General features: G+C 42.3%; 1 protein-coding gene across 14 annotated transcripts in view; it reads left to right on the top strand.

Moving 5' to 3' along the window:
* Positions 1-19989, top strand: part of LOC146839233 (uncharacterized) — a 212097-nt gene that overhangs the window by 15413 nt on the left and 176695 nt on the right. For 13 of the 14 annotated variants that reach the window (XR_014960812.1, XM_085603248.1, XM_085603246.1 and 10 more), the window contains exons 2-3: positions 518-570; positions 6249-6301. Coding sequence is in view for 8 of the 14 variants with exons in the window: in XM_085603248.1 (XP_085459374.1) it covers positions 518-570; positions 6249-6301 (106 nt within the window). In the remaining 6 variants the exon portion in view is untranslated. Of the gene's footprint in view, positions 1-517; positions 571-6248; positions 6302-14184; positions 15232-19989 lie in introns of all 14 variants that reach the window. The other variant, XM_085603242.1, reaches the window with a different exon arrangement.

Genomic DNA, 19989 nt, shown 5'->3' with positions numbered 1-19989 from the left:
GACAAACCCTTAAAGCCCCACAATAATCCAATCCCAATCTTCACTGCTATTAGGCCACGTCTTATTGTATCAAAGTGTCATACCACGCTCGCTTCAATGCACAGGAGCAGAATGTCGCAAGTTCCCAATGCCTCACCAGTGTTTTTCAGCAACCCGCAAGCTGTAGCGTGTATGCCAAAAAAAACCCCAGGGGGGAAAGGGGATGGGACAGAGAAGAGACAGTCACACTGCTGCTAATCTTTTCCTCAGCTCTAGATCTTCCTTCTTGTCTTCTTCTGGCTAACAAGAGTTCTTTTAGACTGAAAGATAAATAACACTAATTAATTTATATCCTATCTGCTAGCCTTCCTTTCTAACTTAATCTAAATTGTTCACCTACCCCGTCTTGGTGTGACCCTTGCCTCTCTTCTATTTGTATTTTTTCTTGCTTCTGTGTGCTGTAACTAAAGGTTAAAAATATATGTTAATTCTTGAAGGTTGTTTTCTTCCTTTCTTAATTGTATCTTTTCTTTTACAGCTTCCTCACCTATTCTGGGCTACAGCAGTGGCGTATAATTGGATTCTGTGTTGGTAAGTATCACTTTAATTTAGTCTTGCTTCACCTTACTTGAGGTATTAATTTTCAGTGTTTGTTAGTTCTATTTTCTCAGTATTTTTACTGCTAGAATAACTTGTTTTCAAACTGTTACTAAACTCCTTCCTATGTATCTTCCACCAGCCAGTATATATCTCAATAATATTCTGTCAGCATAGATTCTTATTTGACAAATGTAACTGCAAGCGCGGCAACAGGGTAACTCGCAACTAGTGCTGACTCTGCCATTACTCTCTCTCTCTCAGAATGACTACGCGGTTTAACTAGTGTTCGCTCTAAGCCTCTCGGTGTTCTATTTACCAAAAGCGCATGAACGCACAGGCGACTCTATTAACAATCCTTACGCATGACTCCCAATGCTTCTTTCGGAACAGTCTTACCGCGCTTCACAGACGTCTGCACAGGAATTCCAGACTTGCCCAATAACACGGCAGTTTTTTGCGCGACAAAGTAGTTTTCCCTAACTAACTTTTGCTTTCTCCTCAAATGCAGCTTCTCTCCTCCTCAGTTCTCAGGTGAAGTGCGCCACAGCACGGGCGCTTCACCTGGATCTTCATAATTGGTAGCGAGCGCTAAAGCGCTAACTTGCTGACCTGACTGTGGATTTTCGGCGGCCATCTTAGAATCTGAATTTGCCTGTAATTTGTATTGCCCCTTAGCCTTCCTGATTCTTCCTCTGGTTTTAACCACTACAGCGTTCACTGACAGCCTTTTCCTGACTAGAGGTCTGACAGCCCTGACAGTACCCTCCCTCAAAGTGCCTCCTTTCTGCTTGTCTGCTTGGGCCTTTTTGGGAATTTGCTGTGAAACTCTTTAATTAACCGAGGGGCATGAACCTCTGAAGACAACACCCAAGATCTTTCCTCGGGCCATAACCTTTCCAATCCAACAGATAGTACAGTTTTCCTTTCCGCACCTTAGCATCTAGAATCTGTTGTACTTCAAACTCCTCTCCTTTCTCTGTTTGGATTGATTTTGGGGGTTTATTGATTCGAACACCACTCGATGTCTTTTTTAATAAAGAGACGTGAAATATAGGATGTATGCGCAACCCCTTGGGCAACCTCAAACGATAGTTTAAAGCACTCAATTTCTTGTCTATTTGATAGGGACCTACAATTCTTCGCTGAAGTTTCCTGACACCTTTTAGTTTCAGATTTTTAGTGTTCAACCAAACCTTATCTCCTTCTTGTAACTCTGGTTCCCTTCTTCTCTTTCTATCTGCATAGTGTTTGTAACTCTCTTTAGCTTTGGTTAGATTTTCTGTGGCTAAACTATGCACTCGTGTCATGTGTTCGACTAGATCTGTAACTGCGGGAACATCCACCTCTTGAAAACTTAATGATTGACAGGGGTGCCTCCCAGAGTTCAAATAGAAAGGGGAATACCCAGTGGACAAGTTTTTTGCATTATTATGCGCAAAATACGCTGCCCACAGGTAATCTGGCCAATCACCTTCTTGATCTAACAAACACAGCCTCAGATACTGTTCCAATTCTTGAATGGTACATTCTGTCTGCCCATCAGACTCAGGGTGATAACTAGTAGAATATCTAGTTTCAATGTTCAATTTTTTGGTGAAGGCTTTCCAAAAATGGGATAAGAATTGAGAACCCCTGTCTGATATTAAAATCTTTGGAATACCATGTGCCCGAACAATATTTTGACTAAAAGTGTGTGCTAGGGTTTTAGCTGTGGGTAATCCTTTTAAAGGGACAAAATGAGCCATTTTGGTAAAAGCATCCACACAAACCAATATGGTATCAAACCCATGACTCGATGGTAAGTCTACTATTAAATCTAAGGTGACTGTATGCCATGGGTAAGGTGGTGTGGGTAAGGGTTGTAATAACCCTTGGGGTGCTTACCACTCCGATTTCCCTCTAGCGCAGATCTCACAAGTGGCTACATACTGGCGTACATCTTTTATTACGTCTGGCCACCAAAAACGTCGTCTCACTAATTCTTCTGTCTTTGTAATGCCCTTATGTCCTGCCAAAATGCTATCGTGACATTCCCTCAAAGCTGTTTGTTGCATTTCTGGCGTGGGCAAATATAGTGCTCCATCGTGATATGGTAGTCCTTCTCGAATTTCTCGTCTTGAATCACCTTCCACCCAATCTGTCATCTCCTCCAAGGTCATTGCATTTTTGTTCCTTTCCTCTCGAGACTCTTGCAAGACTGCTCCAATCACCTTCTCTGCCGGAATGATAGCCTGATCTTTAACCTCTTCCAAAAATCCTTCTGTTCCCAATCTGGACAAGGCGTCTGCCTTACCATTTTGTGAACCGGGTCGATACGTTATGATGAAATCATAATCAGCAAAGTACAAGGACCATCGCAATTGCCTTGGTGTTAATGTTCTGGCTGACTTCAAAAATTTCAAATTCCTATGATCTGTATAAACGGTGACCACATGTCTTGCACCCATCAAATAGTGTCTCCATTCTTTAAAGGCGTCTTTATTGGCCAACAGCTCTTTTTCCGTTATGGTATAGTTTACCTCCGCTGCTGTCAATTTCCTAGAACGGAAAGCCACCGGATGCAACTGTCCTGTAGATTTGTGCCTTTGAGACAACACTCCTCCCAGTGCCTGATTGGAAGCGTCAGTTTCCACAAAGAAAGGTTCTGTGGGATCTGGATGAAGTAAGATCGGCGCAGTTGTGAAATCTTTCTTTAATTGAATGAACGCCTCCTCTGCTTCCTTCGTCCAGTCAAATTGAGTTCCTTTCTTCAATAATCTGGTAATGGGTATCAACTCTTTGGAAAAATCTTGAATAAACCTCCTATAGAAGTTCACAAATCCAATGAAACTTTGAATTTCTTTCACAGTTTTAGGGGTTTCCCAATCTATGACTGCCTTGATCTTATGTTCATCCATGGTTATTCCGCTTGGTGCTAGCACAAAGTCCAAAAACTCTACTGTGGTTACATTGAAGGCACATTTCTCTAACTTGACAAACAAGCAGTTTTCTCGCAATCTTTGTAAGAGCTTCTTAACATGTTCCGTATGTTCTTCCTCTGTGTCTGAATAAATTAGTATATCATCAATATATACTATAACATTACGATCAATGAACTCTTTCAGTACATCATGAATAAAATGTTGAAAGGCGGCTGGAGCGTTGCACAAACCATATGGCATTACTTGATATTCATAAAGCCCATGCTTGGTTCTGAATGTCGTTTTCCATTCATCTCCTTCACGAATTCTGACAAGATGGTAAGCCCCTCTCAAATCTAATTTAGTATAGACTCTTGCTCCTTTCACCTGATCCAACAGCACTGATATGAGGGGCAAAGGATATTGATTTTTTACGGTTATTCGATTGATAGCTCTATAATCAATGCAAGTTCTCAATTCTCCATTCTTCTTTGGAATAAAAAATAGTGGAGATGAGACAGGAGATTGGGACGGTCTAATGAATCCATTCTCAAGATATCTTTGTATGTACTTCTTCAGGTGCTCATCTTCTCGCTCAGTCAAAGCGTATATTCTACTGCATGGTAGATTGGACCCAGGTTCCAGATCTATTTTACAATCATAATCCCTATGCGGAGGAAGTCTTTCGTCCTCCACCTAATTAAACACATCCTGAAATTCATTGTATTCTTCTGGTAGTTTTGTCGTACTTATCACACAAATAGTCGTCTCCTTCTCATTCAAATGAAATGACGGTGATTTCTCTTGGTTTCTTTTACATTCCTTATGACAATTCTCCTTGCAATACTTAGAATTCAAGGCTATTGATCGAGCCTCCCAATCGATCTAATTTAGTATTAGGCCTAGTATTAATTGAAATTGTGGGGCATCTATTAAGTTGAACTGCAGAATCTCTAAATGCCCTTCTTCAGATTCCAACTCTACTGGCTCCGTATGACTCACAATGGGTCCCGATGAAAGATTTGTTCCATCGACAGCTCGCACGGCTTCACTCTTTTCTTTCTTGATAGCCTTCAATCCAATCTTTTCAGCGAACTTTAGATCACAAAAGTTGCCCGTAGCTCCAGAGTCAATCATGGCGGTTACTTGTGTCAGCATCTTTTCCCGGAACCGTAAGGTCATCATTAGCACCAGATGGGGGGATGCTGATTGTAGGGTATTTGCCAATGTATGAACTTCTGGAGTTGTCTTTGCTGCTGCAACCACCAATCCAACTCCATTTACTGGTGGTGCGAGGCGTTTTCCGGCGGTGATTGCTTGGGTTTCTTGGGACAATTACGAACGAAATGCCCACCGTTTCTACAATAAAGGCACTGTTCATTTATTCTTCGCCTCTCCTTTTCTTCTTTAGATAGAGGCCCTCGAATAGTTCCGATTTGCATTGGTTCTCCACTCGTGACTGAGTCCATTTCCTTGCTTCCTTCTACTCTGACTCTATCAAATCTAGGAACACTAGGACGATAATCCCTTTTTCTCTCTCCTCTTCTTTCACTTTGGCGGAAGTCAATTTCTAAAACCAGATCTATTAGTGCTGAAATCTCGGTGGGTCTATTTGGCACCTGTGCCAAGGCATCTTTTAATTCGTCTTTTAACCCACAATAGAACACTGCAGCTCGTTTCTTCTCTGGCTATTCAGTTTCCACAATCAACTTATTGAATTGGGCCAAATAGGCAACCAAATCTCGATTGCCTTGTTTAATTTCCAATAACTCATTGTCTGTTGCTTGGGAGACCCTTCGTCTGTCAAATATTCGAAGAAATTCTTTTTTAAACTCATCCAAATCATATAATATTGGATCATTTCTGGTCACCAGAGGCATTGACCAAGACGCAGCGTCCCCGCTTAAGTACGACAAAATAAATGCCACACGAGACTGCGCATCAGGGAAAACTGCCGGACGGCACATGAATTGTAAAGTGCATTGTGTCAGGAACACCTGAGCCTTCTGGGGGTCTCCGGCCAAAACGCTCAGGAGGTGCCAAAGGAATTACCGGGGACAGAGAATGAATAACTTGAGTAGTAATCTTGGGGAACTATAGTTTCACTAAGATTCCCATCGAGTGAAGCTGAATATTTAAAACTGGGACTGGATACTAAACTACTCACTTTTTGGGCTAAATCTGTAGTCTCTTTTTTAAGTTCCCTATTCTCTTTGCGAACTGTTATTAACTCCCTTTGTATTCCTTCTAAGATTTCTCCAAGCTTCTTTAAATCCAATCCTTCCGCATTCTGCTCAGGTGCTATTTAACTCGTGGACACTTCACTCTGTCATACCACGCTCGATTCAATGCACAGGAGCAGAATGTCGCAAGTTCCCAATGCCTCACCAGTGTTCTTCAGCAACCCGCAAGCTGTAGCGTGTATGCCAAACAAACCCCAGGGGGTAAAGGGGATGGAACAGAGAAGAGACAGTCACACTGCTGCTAATCTTTTCCTCAGCTTCTAGATCTTCCTTCTTGTCTTCTTCTGGCTAACAAGAGTTCTTTTAGACTGAAAGATAAATAACACTAATTAATTTATATCCTATCTGCTAGCCTTCCTTTCTAACTTAATCTAAATTGTTCACCTACCCCGTCTTGGTGTGACCCTTGCCTCTCTTCTATTTGTATTTTTTCTTGCTTCTGTGTGCTGTAACTAAAGGTTAAACATATATGTTAATTCTTGATGGTTGTTTTCTCCCTTTCTTAATTGTATCTTTTCTTTTACAGCTTCCTCACCTATTCTGGGCTACAGCAGTGGCGTATAATTGGATTCTGTGTTTGTAAGTATCTTTTTAATTTAGTCTTGCTTCACCTTACTTGAGGTATTAATTTTCGGTGTTTGTTAGTTCTATTTTCTCTGTATTTTTACTGCTATATTAACTTGTTTTCAAACTGTTACTAAACTCCTTCCTATGTATCTTCCACCAGCCAGTATATATCTCAATAATCAGCATAGATTCTTATTTGACAAATGTAACTGCAAGCGCGGCAACAGGGTAACTCGCAACTAGTGCTGACTCTGCCGTTACTCTCTCTCTCTCAGAATGACTACGCGGTTTAACTAGTGTTCGCTCTAAGCCTCTTGGTGTTCTATTTACCAAAAGCGCATGAACGCACATGCGACTCTATTAACAATCCTTACGCATGACTCCCAATGCTTCTTTCGGAACAGTCTTACCGCGCTTCACAGACATCTGCACAGGAATTCCAGACTTGCCCAATAACACGGTAGTTTTTTGCGCGACGAAGTAGTTTTCCCTAACTAACTTTCGCTTTCTCCTCAAATGCAGCTTCTCTCCTCCTCAGTTCTCAGGTGAAGTGCGCCACAGCACGGGCGCTTCACCTGGATCTTCATAATTGGTAGCGAGCGCTAGAGCGCTAACTTGCTGACCAGACTGTGGATTTTCGGTGGCCATCTTAGAATCTGAATTTGCCTGTAATTTGTATTGCCCCTTAGCCTTCCTGATTCTTCCTCTGGTTTTAACCACTACAGCGTTCACTGACAGCCTTTTCCTGACTAGAGGTCTGACAGCCCTGACACAAAGTTAATGATATAACACTGCTCTCTCATCTTTCTCCTTGTTTCCATATTACCCCCTCTCCTCTTGCCTCGGGTTTTCTCTAAGAGGAACCATTTCAGGTGCATCGGTCCATGGCTGTTCTCCTTATAGTGATTCACTGTAGGAGAGTAGGATCTGCTTCTTATGGGTACCCCCACTTTTTGCTGATGTTTCACAGTTTTTTTACTTTAGTCTGGCTGTGGCCCTGCTAATCAGGACCCCAGCCTAGCTGCTTCCTCTCAAAAATGTATTCCATGTACAATAGGTACATCTCAGATTGGATTCTGGAGTGCCCTTAAAAGTCCCTAGTATATGGTATACTATGTACCCAGGGCATAGGTACCCCAGAGGCCTACCAGGGGCTTCAGCATGTATTGTGCCACCCCTGGGAAGCCTTCCAAAATGACACCACAGGTCTGCTACTGCAGCCTGGGTAAGGTGGTGCATGCACCCCTTACTGTGATATAGGTTACCTGTATCACTACATATACACACACATATAAACCTATAAGGCACTCCCATGGCAGGCCTTATCAATCCTGAAGGCAGAGTGCTTGGTTTTTATGTGAGAGGGTGCCAAGCATGAGCTGAGCCCCTCTGCAGCGTTCGGAGTCAACCCTCGATGCTGTTTGTGATGCAGAAAGTCTAACAGGCTGCTCTACCTATCTATTTATATTAACGCTATTAAGTCATAGAATGAATAAATCACTCAGGCTAGACCGGGTACCAACACAAGAGGATGAATGACTCAATTATTGCGACAACATTTTATATTTATTTGTCTGATATTCAAAGACAACAAATCAGTACCAAAATCAATTTTTGTTGCATATAAAAATATATACGAAATTGACACTGGCCCTTAGAAATGACACTTTCCATGGACAACCTGACATACCACATACGTACAAGTGGACATTCAAAAATTCCCATTCATACCGTAAACCCACACTACGCATTCATCATTAGTATTTCTGTCTGGGTCAAAAAAAATTCCCAAAACATGTGCAAAGACAGAACTAATCTCTCTAATGGCAATAATCTAATTAATCATATCCAGACCACGATTAGATGGATTGAGTGTCAAAGCAATTTTAATATATCTTGATGAAACTGATTAATGAACATAGGCTGAGTCAGCACAAATGGGTTTTACAAAGAGAAAGAAACACGCCGACACGTGTTTCGGTGTTATCACCCTCTATCGGGGGTGTCACCTTCTTCAGGGCGTTCGTTTCAGGAGTCCAAGGGGCCTGTTGGATAATAGGGAAACATAAAATGTGGAATGACTCATTTTGTAAGGCAACTTTAAATGTATAACATCCTGTAATATACAACACAGTTGTTCTCATCCATCTGATTACAGAGCAAAGATGGTGGAGCCTGAGGAAATCAAAAGTAAACCATGATGAGCTGGCTAAACTATAAGTTCTGCACCCATGTAATACCTGAGCAGTAACATCAGATAAAGACAACAACAAATAACGAATAAAAAACTAAATAACACAATATGAAAGAAAGAATAAGAAAAGAGAAAGAAAAATCAGGGCAACATTAATAGGTGCGGCCTAAACAACTGAAATACGTTTTCGGTTGGGTCAAAATGCCAGTCGTAAATCCTTCAAGGACGAGACATGATCTAAGCCGTCACTCCCTTATTTACTTGCCTGATAGAAGTTGGAAAAGCAGCGAAGATGGATATGTCCGCGTGGTCGGAAGAACCTGAAGTAATCGACCCAGAATGTCTACGATATAAACAACGATCGATAATCATTCGAGGATCGAAGGAGGCATAGCTTTCAAAGGACACCAAGTTTAAAGACATGAGTTGTCAGATAGTTTATTGACCTGAAAACTGAGAATGAAACGGATAATGTTATCTCTCGCAGCTCGTGAATTCAATTAGTCACAGGCGGTCTTCAAAGCGGAGCATCGAGCACCAGAGGGTGTCAGAGGCCCGAAGTGAAGACAGGAAAATCAATCAGTAAAGGAACACTGAATAGCGATCAGTCCCCCAGGTGAAACGCTATCATGTGGCTAAAGACATGACAACAGGTGTCCCGGAAGTGTGCTAAATATAAGGAGGCTGATAAGCTAGTCTGATGAAAACAAGGAGACAAAAACAAGCACTTTTCTAATCATTGGAGTCTAATGGCGCATCTTAAGACACAGTTAACAGATGCTCCCCTCTATAGAACATGGGAAACTCAAGGGCAGGACCAAAGATGGATTCAATCAAGTTAAAGGAACCTCAACGCGTGATAGGTGGCCTGCTAACCAAGCACTTTAAACTGAATGGCCCCTATAATGCTACGATATAAGAAACGAGCATGAACTGAATGGGCCCCCATAATGCGACGATAAAAGAAACGAACATAAACTGAATGGGCCCCATAATGCGACGATATAAGAAACAGGCATAAACTGAATGGGCCCCCATAATGCGACGATAAAAGAAACGAACATAAACTGAATGGGCCCCATAATGCGACGATATAAGAAACAAGCATAAACTGAATGGGCCCCATAATGCGACGATATAAGAAACAAGCATAAACTGAATGGGCCCCCATAATGCGACGATATAAGAAACAAGCATAAACTGAATGGGCCCCCATAATGCTACGATATAAGAAACAAGCATAAACTGAATGGGCCCCCATAATGCGACGATATAAGAAACGAGCATAAACTGAATGGGCCCCATAATGCTACGATATAAGAAACGAGCATAAACTGAATGGGCCCCCATAATGCTACGATATAAGAAACTAGCATAAACTGAATGGGCCCCCATAATGCTACGATATAAGAAACAAGCATAAACTGAATGGGCCCCCATAATGCGACGATAAAAGAAACGAACATAAACTGAATGAGCCCCCATAATGCGACGATATAAGAAACAAGCATAAACTGAATGGGCCCCCATAATGCTACGATATAAGAAACTAGCATAAACTGAATGGGCCCCCATAATGCTACGATATAAGAAACAAGCATAAACTGAATGGGCCCCATAATGCGACGATATAAGAAACGAGCATAAACTGAATGGGCCCCCATAATGCTACGATATAAGAAACTAGCATAAACTGAATGGGCCCCCATAATGCTACGATATAAGAAACAAGCATAAACTGAATGGGCCCCATAATGCGACGATATAAGAAACAAGCATAAACTGAATGGGCCCCCATAATGCGACGATATAAGAAACTAGCATAAACTGAATGGGCCCCCATAATGCGACGATATAAGAAACGAGCATGAACTGAATGGGCCCCCATAATGCTACGATATAAGAAACGAGCATAAACTGAATGGGCCCCCATAATGCTACGATATAAGAAACAAGCATAAACTGAATGGGCCCCATAATGCTACGATATAAGAAACGAGCATAAACTGAATGGGCCCCCATAATGCTACGATATAAGAAACGAGCATAAACTGAATGGGCCCCCATAATGCTACGATATAAGAAACAAGCATAAACTGAATGGGCCCCCATAATGCGACGATATAAGAAACGAGCATAAACTGAATGGGCCCCCATAATGCGACGATATAAGAAACGAGCATAAACTGAATGGGCCCCCATAATGCTACGATATAAGAAACGAGCATAAACTGAATGGGCCCCCATAATGCTACGATATAAGAAACAAGCATAAACTGAATGGGCCCCATAATGCGACGATATAAGAAACAAGCATAAACTGAATGGGCCCCCATAATGCGACGATATAAGAAACTAGCATAAACTGAATGGGCCCCCATAATGCGACGATATAAGAAACGAGCATGAACTGAATGGGCCCCCATAATGCTACGATATAAGAAACGAGCATAAACTGAATGGGCCCCCATAATGCTACGATATAAGAAACAAGCATAAACTGAATGGGCCCCATAATGCTACGATATAAGAAACGAGCATAAACTGAATGGGCCCCCATAATGCTACGATATAAGAAACGAGCATAAACTGAATGGGCCCCCATAATGCTACGATATAAGAAACAAGCATAAACTGAATGGGCCCCCATAATGCGACGATATAAGAAACGAGCATAAACTGAATGGGCCCCCATAATGCGACGATATAAGAAACGAGCATAAACTGAATGGGCCCCCATAATGCTACGATATAAGAAACGAGCATAAACTGAATGGGCCCCCATAATGCTACGATATAAGAAACAAGCATAAACTGAATGGGCCCCATAATGCTACGATATAAGAAACGAGCATAAACTGAATGGGCCCCTATAATGCTACAATATAAGAAACGAGCATAAACTGAATGGGCCCCCATAATGCGACGATATAAGAAACAAGCATAAACTGAATGGGCCCCCATAATGCTACGATATAAGAAACGAGCATTAACTGAATGGGCCCCCATGTGGTAAATAATTTAATTACCGGAACTGAATTTGATACAGAATCTTAATAACATAGCTCAGTAAAATAAGAGGCAGAATCCGTGGTATAAGAGGTTCGGAATGGGCTTTATTCCAATGGACAATTCGAATTGTCGACCTCAAGTTCCATCACCACGAAGGTTCAGGAAGTGAAGTACCATACCTTGTTGATAAGTAATCATTTTTATAGAACATACATTACAATGGAATCAATGTAAGAGGCGTAACAATTGATAAGAAAGATGACATTATACATGCGTAATGAAAAGAGGCGTAACGGGGTGTAACAAAGAAACGTCATTGGTTGTGATGTCACATATGGGTGGATCTATGAAATAATTTCGCAATGTCAGCAGAAATACTTGGCAGAGATGCGCGCGCAGCAGTATGACGTGTAATTGACGTGCAACTAGGGGGTGAAGGGGACTTGACATTTAGCTCTACGTGTGGAGACAAGAAGTCTGGGGGGTCAAGTCAACCTAATCCCAAATCATATCTAACATCCTATGTTTAAAGAACTATGCTATCCACAAAGGAAGGACTCTTGGACAAAATCTATTCTATACTGACTATGTGTGCGTGTACAAGCGTCTAAGTGTCTAGATGAGATGTAAGGGGCAGAATTCTTCCTTAGTGACAGGACTATGAATTACTTGCATGAAGACAGAGAAGCCGGGCCCTTTGCTCGGTAGCTGAAGGAAATGTTTACTTAAACTACTAGACAGGAATGCATCGGCTGAGGAGCGAAGCAGATAACTTGAAGGTGAAATACAGTTTTTGGCAGGCAGGCAGACCGGCCGAGGCAGGCACCGTTAGCCGCACAGGGAGTAGGACAAAGTTCAGGGATACAGATGCGAGCTCAAGCTGAAGCTGTCAGAGGTAGAGAGCATGGAAAGGCTTGATGGCAGAATCAGGGCCTACTCGCCTGAACTGCAAAATGGAGTAACTTAGTCATATAAAGTCGGTGGCCTTTCATACTTAGGAATCGAATATCCAGCCCATTCATGGCGGATCTGAAAGAGGACATGTTGACGGTGGACGCACATGTATTTGCGTCTTCATAACTGGAACTGGAGGGAACATACATGTACTTGTAACATGCACATAGAACCGTTGGGGTCCAAGATAGGGGACATAACTTGATCAGAAAAATCCATATTTCCACATTCCCTCCTTGTCCCCTACTTGCCCGTCAAGAGACATCAATCTTCATTAATCCATTGATCTGTTCATGTAGCACCATTTGTTCTTCTTTCTTCTTCCGGGATCTTGAACGAAAACTTTGATGTGGAATACACGATGTGGCACACAGACCACAAATCGCTGGTCCACATTGCAGGCATAAGCAGCAACTGAATAGTATAAGAAGGCCAATACCTAGGAAGGATAGAACTCTCCATCCCCAGGCTGATATCACGCTCCAAAACCACCCGGACCAAGTCCAAGTGCCTGGATTCTGGTGTATCTGGCTCACAATCTTATGAAGGCGGGTTATAGCTTTATATACAGATGGCGAATTTTCTGGTATGAATACGCAGCAACTTGATCCGATGACCCTACAAGCTCCGCCCCTATCGGCCAGGATGACGTCAAGGACAAGACGATTTTGAAGAACAACAATCCTCATCGCAGACTGCTCCTCTGTCAAGTTGCCTAGGGCGACAATAGTTTCATTCACTACAGCTTCAAGAGTCCTAGTTAATCTACGTATCAGCTTGCTATTGGTAACTGTACCTATATAGGGAAAGAGGCCTTTATTAAAATCTACATACTTTTCCCATGCCGTCTCAGTATAATCGACAATTGGGAGATCTCTCCGTTCTCTGTTGTGCACTAAATGAATATTTCTGTGGTAATCAGGAGGAGCTAGGAAAACAGGTGGCAAAAGGAATCCAATGTAACAGGTACCATCCCAATCTAGAGGCAAACGCATATATGCCGTCTGACCACATATGAAGTAGGAATGGCGAGAAGCTCTAAATGAAGACTTGCCTTGATCACTGAATTCTATTACAGTGGTGCATCTACTATGGCCCATATGTGTGGAACCATTCTTTCTTACACACAATTCACCCTTAGCTGGGAACACTGACATGGCAGGCACAATTGGTGCAACTTCGGATTCGACATTCAGAATCATGAGATTTAGTGTAAAATTACCTAATCCATATACTTCATTTTCTAGATCAGTTCCTGTTCTCTTGGGACGACCCTCCTTGTCGGGGTAGCAGACTTTGAGTAAAACTAAGTTCAAATTTCCCCATACCCAATTGTCTTGATAAACTGCTGTGTCTGAATCTAAGGAATTTATTAAACTAAACCATGCTCCACAGGAGCCATTGTGTGTGAACGGATAGGGAAAGAGGGGCAACATACCCAACAATTGGTAGCATTACTAGTCTGATGGGAATGATGCAACATACTAATGAAAGTGTTATTGCGCAGCGCAAATCTATAGGACAATTCATGCGGGGGTAATTCACTAAAAGAATGTTCAGCAGTAACATTATAAGCATGTTTAGAAATAGGATAATATATGTGCAACAATATACTTGCAGTAATTATTATAACACTCAAGAAAAACAAAATTAATAACGTCACCATACAATGACTACGCAGTGATTTACAGTACGCATGTCGTTTCAACATTTTTCGGGTTTTTTCTCTGTTCAGGTCTAAGGGATACATGTCAGAAACAAATTCAACCGCTTCACCTTGGAGAGGACTTAAACAATCAAATTGTCCGACTTTGTAGACCTCAACTTTGATTTGTATTGTTCTTGGCTACTGAGTTCAACAAAAGGGAGCTTAGAGTCAATGGGTGAAGACACACGAGGTGTGATATTTACATCTGATGGCAGTCCATGAAATTTCTTGATATGACTTGAATGCACCCAGCCTTTTCTGCCTTCGATCTTCACGGCTGTCCTTGTGGTGAGCAGCACCAGTTGAGGCGACTTCCACCTAGGCTCCAGCTGAGTCTTTCGGTCAAAGTTCCTCACCAAAACGAGATCCCCCGGAACTACGTCATGGGGTTTCACCTCAGTGTTGTCAGGAAAGGCTGCAGCTACCTGTGAACGACAAGATTGTAGTGCAGACATCAAGGAAGCCAGGTAATCTGTCAGCATATTACAGTCAACATCAGTTATTTTACGGGGTATAGGCGTCCCCCACATATTCGGTGGTCTTCCAAAGATCACCTCATAAGGGGATAGCCCTGTTCGAGAGTGTGCTACCATTCTCATGTAAAAGAGTGCAACTGGTAAAGCTACTACCCAATCAACACCTTTCTCTCTACATATTTTGGACAATCTGATTTTCAAAGTTTGATTATGTCGTTCCACGAGACCTGCTGCCTCGGGGTGTCGGACACAATGAAACTTCCACTGATATCCTAGCAAAAGTGAAACATGTTTCATCAGTTCGGATGAGAACGGCTGGCCGTTATCTGAATAGACAACACGTGGTAAGCCGAACCGTGGGAAGAATTCTCGAACTAGCTGCTTGGCAGTGGTCGGGGCAGTGTAATCTGATACTGGATATGCTTCGGTCCAACGGGAAAGAGCACAGACAACTACGAGAACATATTTGAATCCTCGACATCGTTCCATCTGGATATAATCCATCTGGAGGACTTCAAAAGGGTGATCAGGAGGCTGAAATCCACCCTGCTCTACGGGGATGCTTTTACCTGGGTTAAACTGACAACATATCATACAGGTACGGACTTTTTGCTTAGCTGCTGCTCGTAAATGTTTGTTGAACCAAAGGTGCCGAATGCTGTCTAGCATAGCTTTCTCTCCTAGATGTGCTGGACTGTGTATTGTGTTTATGATAGCTTGGACCATAGAGTCAGGAAGAAACCATACAGATTTCTCCTTTGTCATCCATCCCTGGTCCGTTTGGATCCCTCCTAATTCAGTCCATTTCTTTATTTCGTCTGGTGTGGCATGTGTCTGTATGTCAATTACGTCAAGAGCGGGATCCTTAATCGTCATACACTGTGTTGGTGTCTGGACTATTGTCTTTGTCATGTCGGATTTGCGAGTTTGAGCAGTCTGTTTAGCTGTTCTGTCAGCTAAATCATTGCCTTGAGAAATGATATCAGTAACTTTCGTATGAGCTTTACATTTCATAATCGATATTGCAGTGGGTAAATGAATTGCGTCTAACAGAGCATGAATGAGAGATCCGTGCTGAATGTGGGTACCGTGAGAAGTTAAGTAACCTCTCTCCCGCCACAGCACTCCGAAGTCATGTACAACTCCGAATGCATAACGTGAATCTGTGTATATGTTAACTTTCTTATCTGTGGCTTGGATACAGGCTTGTGTCAGAGCAGTAAGCTCTGCTGCTTGAGCTGACAAGGTATTTATACAGTTTGTTTCAATGACTTCAGTATCTGTTGTAACTGCATATGCGGCCACTAAATCTCCTGTACTTGTTCTCATACATGACCCATCTACATACAATGTCAGGTCTGGATCTAACAATGGGACATCTGTCAAGTCTTGTCTGGGTTTCGTCGTTATTGTAATAACTTCAACACAATCATGAGCTAGTGGGTCTGTTCCGATTACAGGTAAAAGTGTGGCAGGATTCAATGTATTGCAGCGTCTGATTTCTATATGTGGCTGAAACAATGTTAATTCGTACCCTGTAAGTCTTGCTATGGTCAAGTGTTGTGTTTGCGTTCGGTTCACAAGAACCTCTACTGCATGCGGTACTTGTACTGTCAACGGATGTCCTAACACTATGGCATCGCTTTGTCTGATTGCTAAAGCTGTTGCTGCCACTGATTTCAGGCACGCGGGCAAAGCCTGAGCTACAGGATCTAATGTACTAGAGAAATAGGCACATGGTTTGCGTGATCCTGCTTGTTCCTGTGTGAGTACTGACAAGGCAGTACCTTCGCGTTCTGTAACAAAGAGTGTAAAATGTTTATAGTAACATGGTGTCGCTAAAACAGGTGCTTGACATAGAGCTTTCTTTAAGCTTTCAAAAGCTAGTGTGTGTTCCTGAGTCCAAGGGAGGACAGTCGATGTGGCCGCCTCCTGTGTTGTCAACTGAATGAGTGGTTTTGCTAGAAATGCATATTGAGGGATCCACTGCCTACAATATGAAGTGAGGCCTATGAAAGCCCGCACCTCCTTTTGTGTCTTGGGTATTGGCATGTTAGCTATTAACTGAATGCGGTCGGGTGTAAGCTGCCTTCCCTCTTCGGACAGCGAGTGACCAAGGTAAACAACTCGCTGGACACAGAATTGCAGCTTAGAAGGGGACACCTTGTGCCCCTTTTCAGCCAGAAATTGTAAAACTGTCAGAGACGCTTTTTCACATTCAGGTTCGCTTCGGGCGGTGATCAGCAGATCATCGACATATTTAAGCAGTGCAGTGTTAACTGGCATGTGTATACTGTCAAGTTCTCGTTTCAGTGCTTGGCTATAGATGCTGGGGCTTTCTGTAAATCCTTGAGGTGCGCGTGTGAATTTAAAACTTCGTCCATTTAAACTAAATCCGAACAGGTATTGGCTCTCCGGATCTATTGGGACGCTGAAAAAGGCATTCTTGAGATCAATTACAGTAAAGAATGATGCGTGAGAATCAATGGCTGTCAATAATGACGAGATGTCTGGGACCACAGGAAATTGTGGCACAATGCATTTGTTTAATTCGCGTAAATCAATAACCAATCGATATACTGGCGGGGCCTTTGGATCAGTTCGTTTAAGAATCGGAATTATCGGGGAATTACATACATTGGAGTCGGTTTCCACAACCACTCCTTGGGCAATAAGCTCGTCAATGATTTGCAGTAAAGCCACTGCAGCATCTGGTGGTAACTTGTATTGTCGCATTCGTGGTAGCACCACTCCTGCCTTCAGTGTGACTCGATATGGTGTAATGTTCATGCAACCAACATCAGTAGGGCCTTGTGCCCATAAATGTGTGGGTAAAGTCTGCAGTCGGGGATCCATGTCTCGGGATACATAGTGACCTTTGAAATCTCGTAAAAACAACCTTACTCCTTCTGGAGAACAACATATTATCGCTCCTAGAGCTTTCAATGTTTTTATACCTAACAAGTTTTCTGGACATGATTTAGTAAGCAGTAAATCTGTAGTTCGTGTCAAGGGACCAATCGTAAGTGGAAGAGGCTGTGATACTTCATTAACAATAGGTTTTCCTGAAAAACCAAGGGAAACATTTTGTGAGCCAGAGAGGGGTGCCCCTGGAACTTCACTACGTTTTATTGTTGTTCGACTTGCCCCTGTATCAAGTAAAAATTTTCTGTCTTGACCTAATAATTCACTGTGCACATAAGGTCCTTCTTGATCTACAGGGATCTCAATAAGGGGTAAGTCAACTTCCCTCTCTAGGCTTGTTCATGCGTAACGTTGATACTCAGGATATTCATACTGTGCGGTCTGATACATTTGTCGTGTCGTGGTTTGTGTGGCAGCAACAGGCAGCGCTGGTGCAGCTGGCACAAACTGTATAGACTGTTGTGAGGCTGGCATGGACTGCTGCGGAGCTGGCATGGACTGTGCATGCTGCGGAGCTCCTTGTTCATTCTGATCCTGCCTGAGTGGCCGTGGTCTTTCCTTTGCAATACCTACAGCGATATTACGCTTCAGGACTGGACAATCGTGTACATAATGACCTGGCTGTTTACAATAATTGCATGTCCCTTTTACAGGAACTGCTGAATCTCCGGAATGTGTTACACCCTTTTTGTGACCGTCAGTTGGAACTGTCTGGGAGACTAACATTTTCATTTTCGTGTCCTTCATACGTCTTTGTTCGTGTTCTTGTTCATCTCTAATTCTATTGTGATGATACTGTAACATTTGTAACATTTGTGACGGGGTGTTACCTTGCCATGTACTCTCGAATTTCAATACTCTATTCTTCACTTGGGGCAAGGAATTTTCCACTAATTTTGTCACAAACAGATGTGGATATGACTCACTATTTGCTTTTATGCCACTATTTATACCAAAACATTTTTCAAATCGGGCATAGAAATCACTGGTGTCTTCATCTTGTTTTTGTTTACAGGCTGATATTGCACCCCAGTCTTCCTTTTTCGTAGTTAATAAACGTGGCAGTACCTGTACTAGTAAACCTGGTAGTGCTTTAACTTTATCCCCGAGCCCTGCTCCTGCAATTCGGTCCTTTTCTTCGGTTTCTAATGCTGTCCAGTCTATCTTTTGGTCTCCCACTTCCCACTCTTTTTCCTTAAGTTTTTCATAAATGCCAGCAGGCATTAATACCTTTAATATTGTCATAATGTCAGGATAGGTGTACTCCCCCATGAGTAACATGTCTTTAATTTCTCGGTGAAAACCCGCTGGGTCTTTGTCATGACTGGGTACCACTTTTTTCATTTCTAACAATTCCATTTTAGATATGGGCGTATATACAAATACTCGTTTAAACTCATTGTTCTCGTCTTTTATTGGGTGCACTTCTCGTAAAGGATTCTGTCTATCCATGTAATACGGCGTTATTTCCTTGTTGGGCAGTGAGAAAGGGTCTGGGCTTACAAAAAGAATGTACTGCTTTCTGGATACTAGTATTTCTTTAATTAACTTATTACCTGAACCTCTCCATCTATTCGTGAGTAATTCAGTTAATATATCAGGTAAGGGACCAGGATCGGAATGTTGGTTCTTATATAATATAAGAAGTTGCTGAATCATATAAATCCCAGCTAAACGCTGTTCATCTGGGCTGAGGTTTAAAAACGTGTGCGCTACTGTGTCATCACCATATTTTCCGGGACTGTCAATCCAGTGAACGGCTGACCTAGCTAATTCTTGTTCATCCATAGAATCGAGTAGGTGGTAACCTCTTCGTTCTCGGAGTACTTTGTCAACGGCTTGGAACGAATGTTCGGGAGACCTTATATTTATTATAGGTGTTGGATAAGTTCTGTTATTATCTGGACATATCGGATGTATCGATTCAGAAAAACATCTAGTATTATTACAAGATCTCCCTCTACCTACATAGGCTAGAGTTTCTGACTTTCTTGCGGGAAATTCTACTTCTCCCTCTTCGTTTTGTTCAAACTCGTCTACCTCCAATCTCTCTTCATGTATTCGTTCTATTTCCTTACGGATCTTTCGGCACATAGCTACTATACATGCTTGTTTATCATGTTTCCCGTCTGATATATTCTGACTCCATCTCGTAAGGGTTTGCATTACTTCCGGGTCCACCCCCGGTCGGTCTTGATTTCTGATCACACAATTTACGAGGAAACGTAACAATTCCCCCTGTATTTCCACTTTCTGGTATTCCATAGCTCTGTTAATACATTCAGAATCTCGCCCTGTTTGGACAAAATGATAGATATTATCTAGATGCATAGTCATTCCTGGTAGCTTCCCTAAAAACATCGCAGCTCGTCTGATACGTAATGATGCCAGGACCATTTCGTCCTCTTTGCCGGGCACAGGGTCATATCTA

The sequence above is a fragment of the Triturus cristatus genome, chromosome 4_2, assembly GCF_964204655.1.
Source record: "Triturus cristatus chromosome 4_2, aTriCri1.1, whole genome shotgun sequence".
Lineage (NCBI taxonomy): Eukaryota > Metazoa > Chordata > Amphibia > Caudata > Salamandridae > Triturus > Triturus cristatus.
The sequence above is the reverse complement of the archived record's forward strand: the minus strand, read 5'-3'. Positions and strand labels throughout refer to the sequence as shown.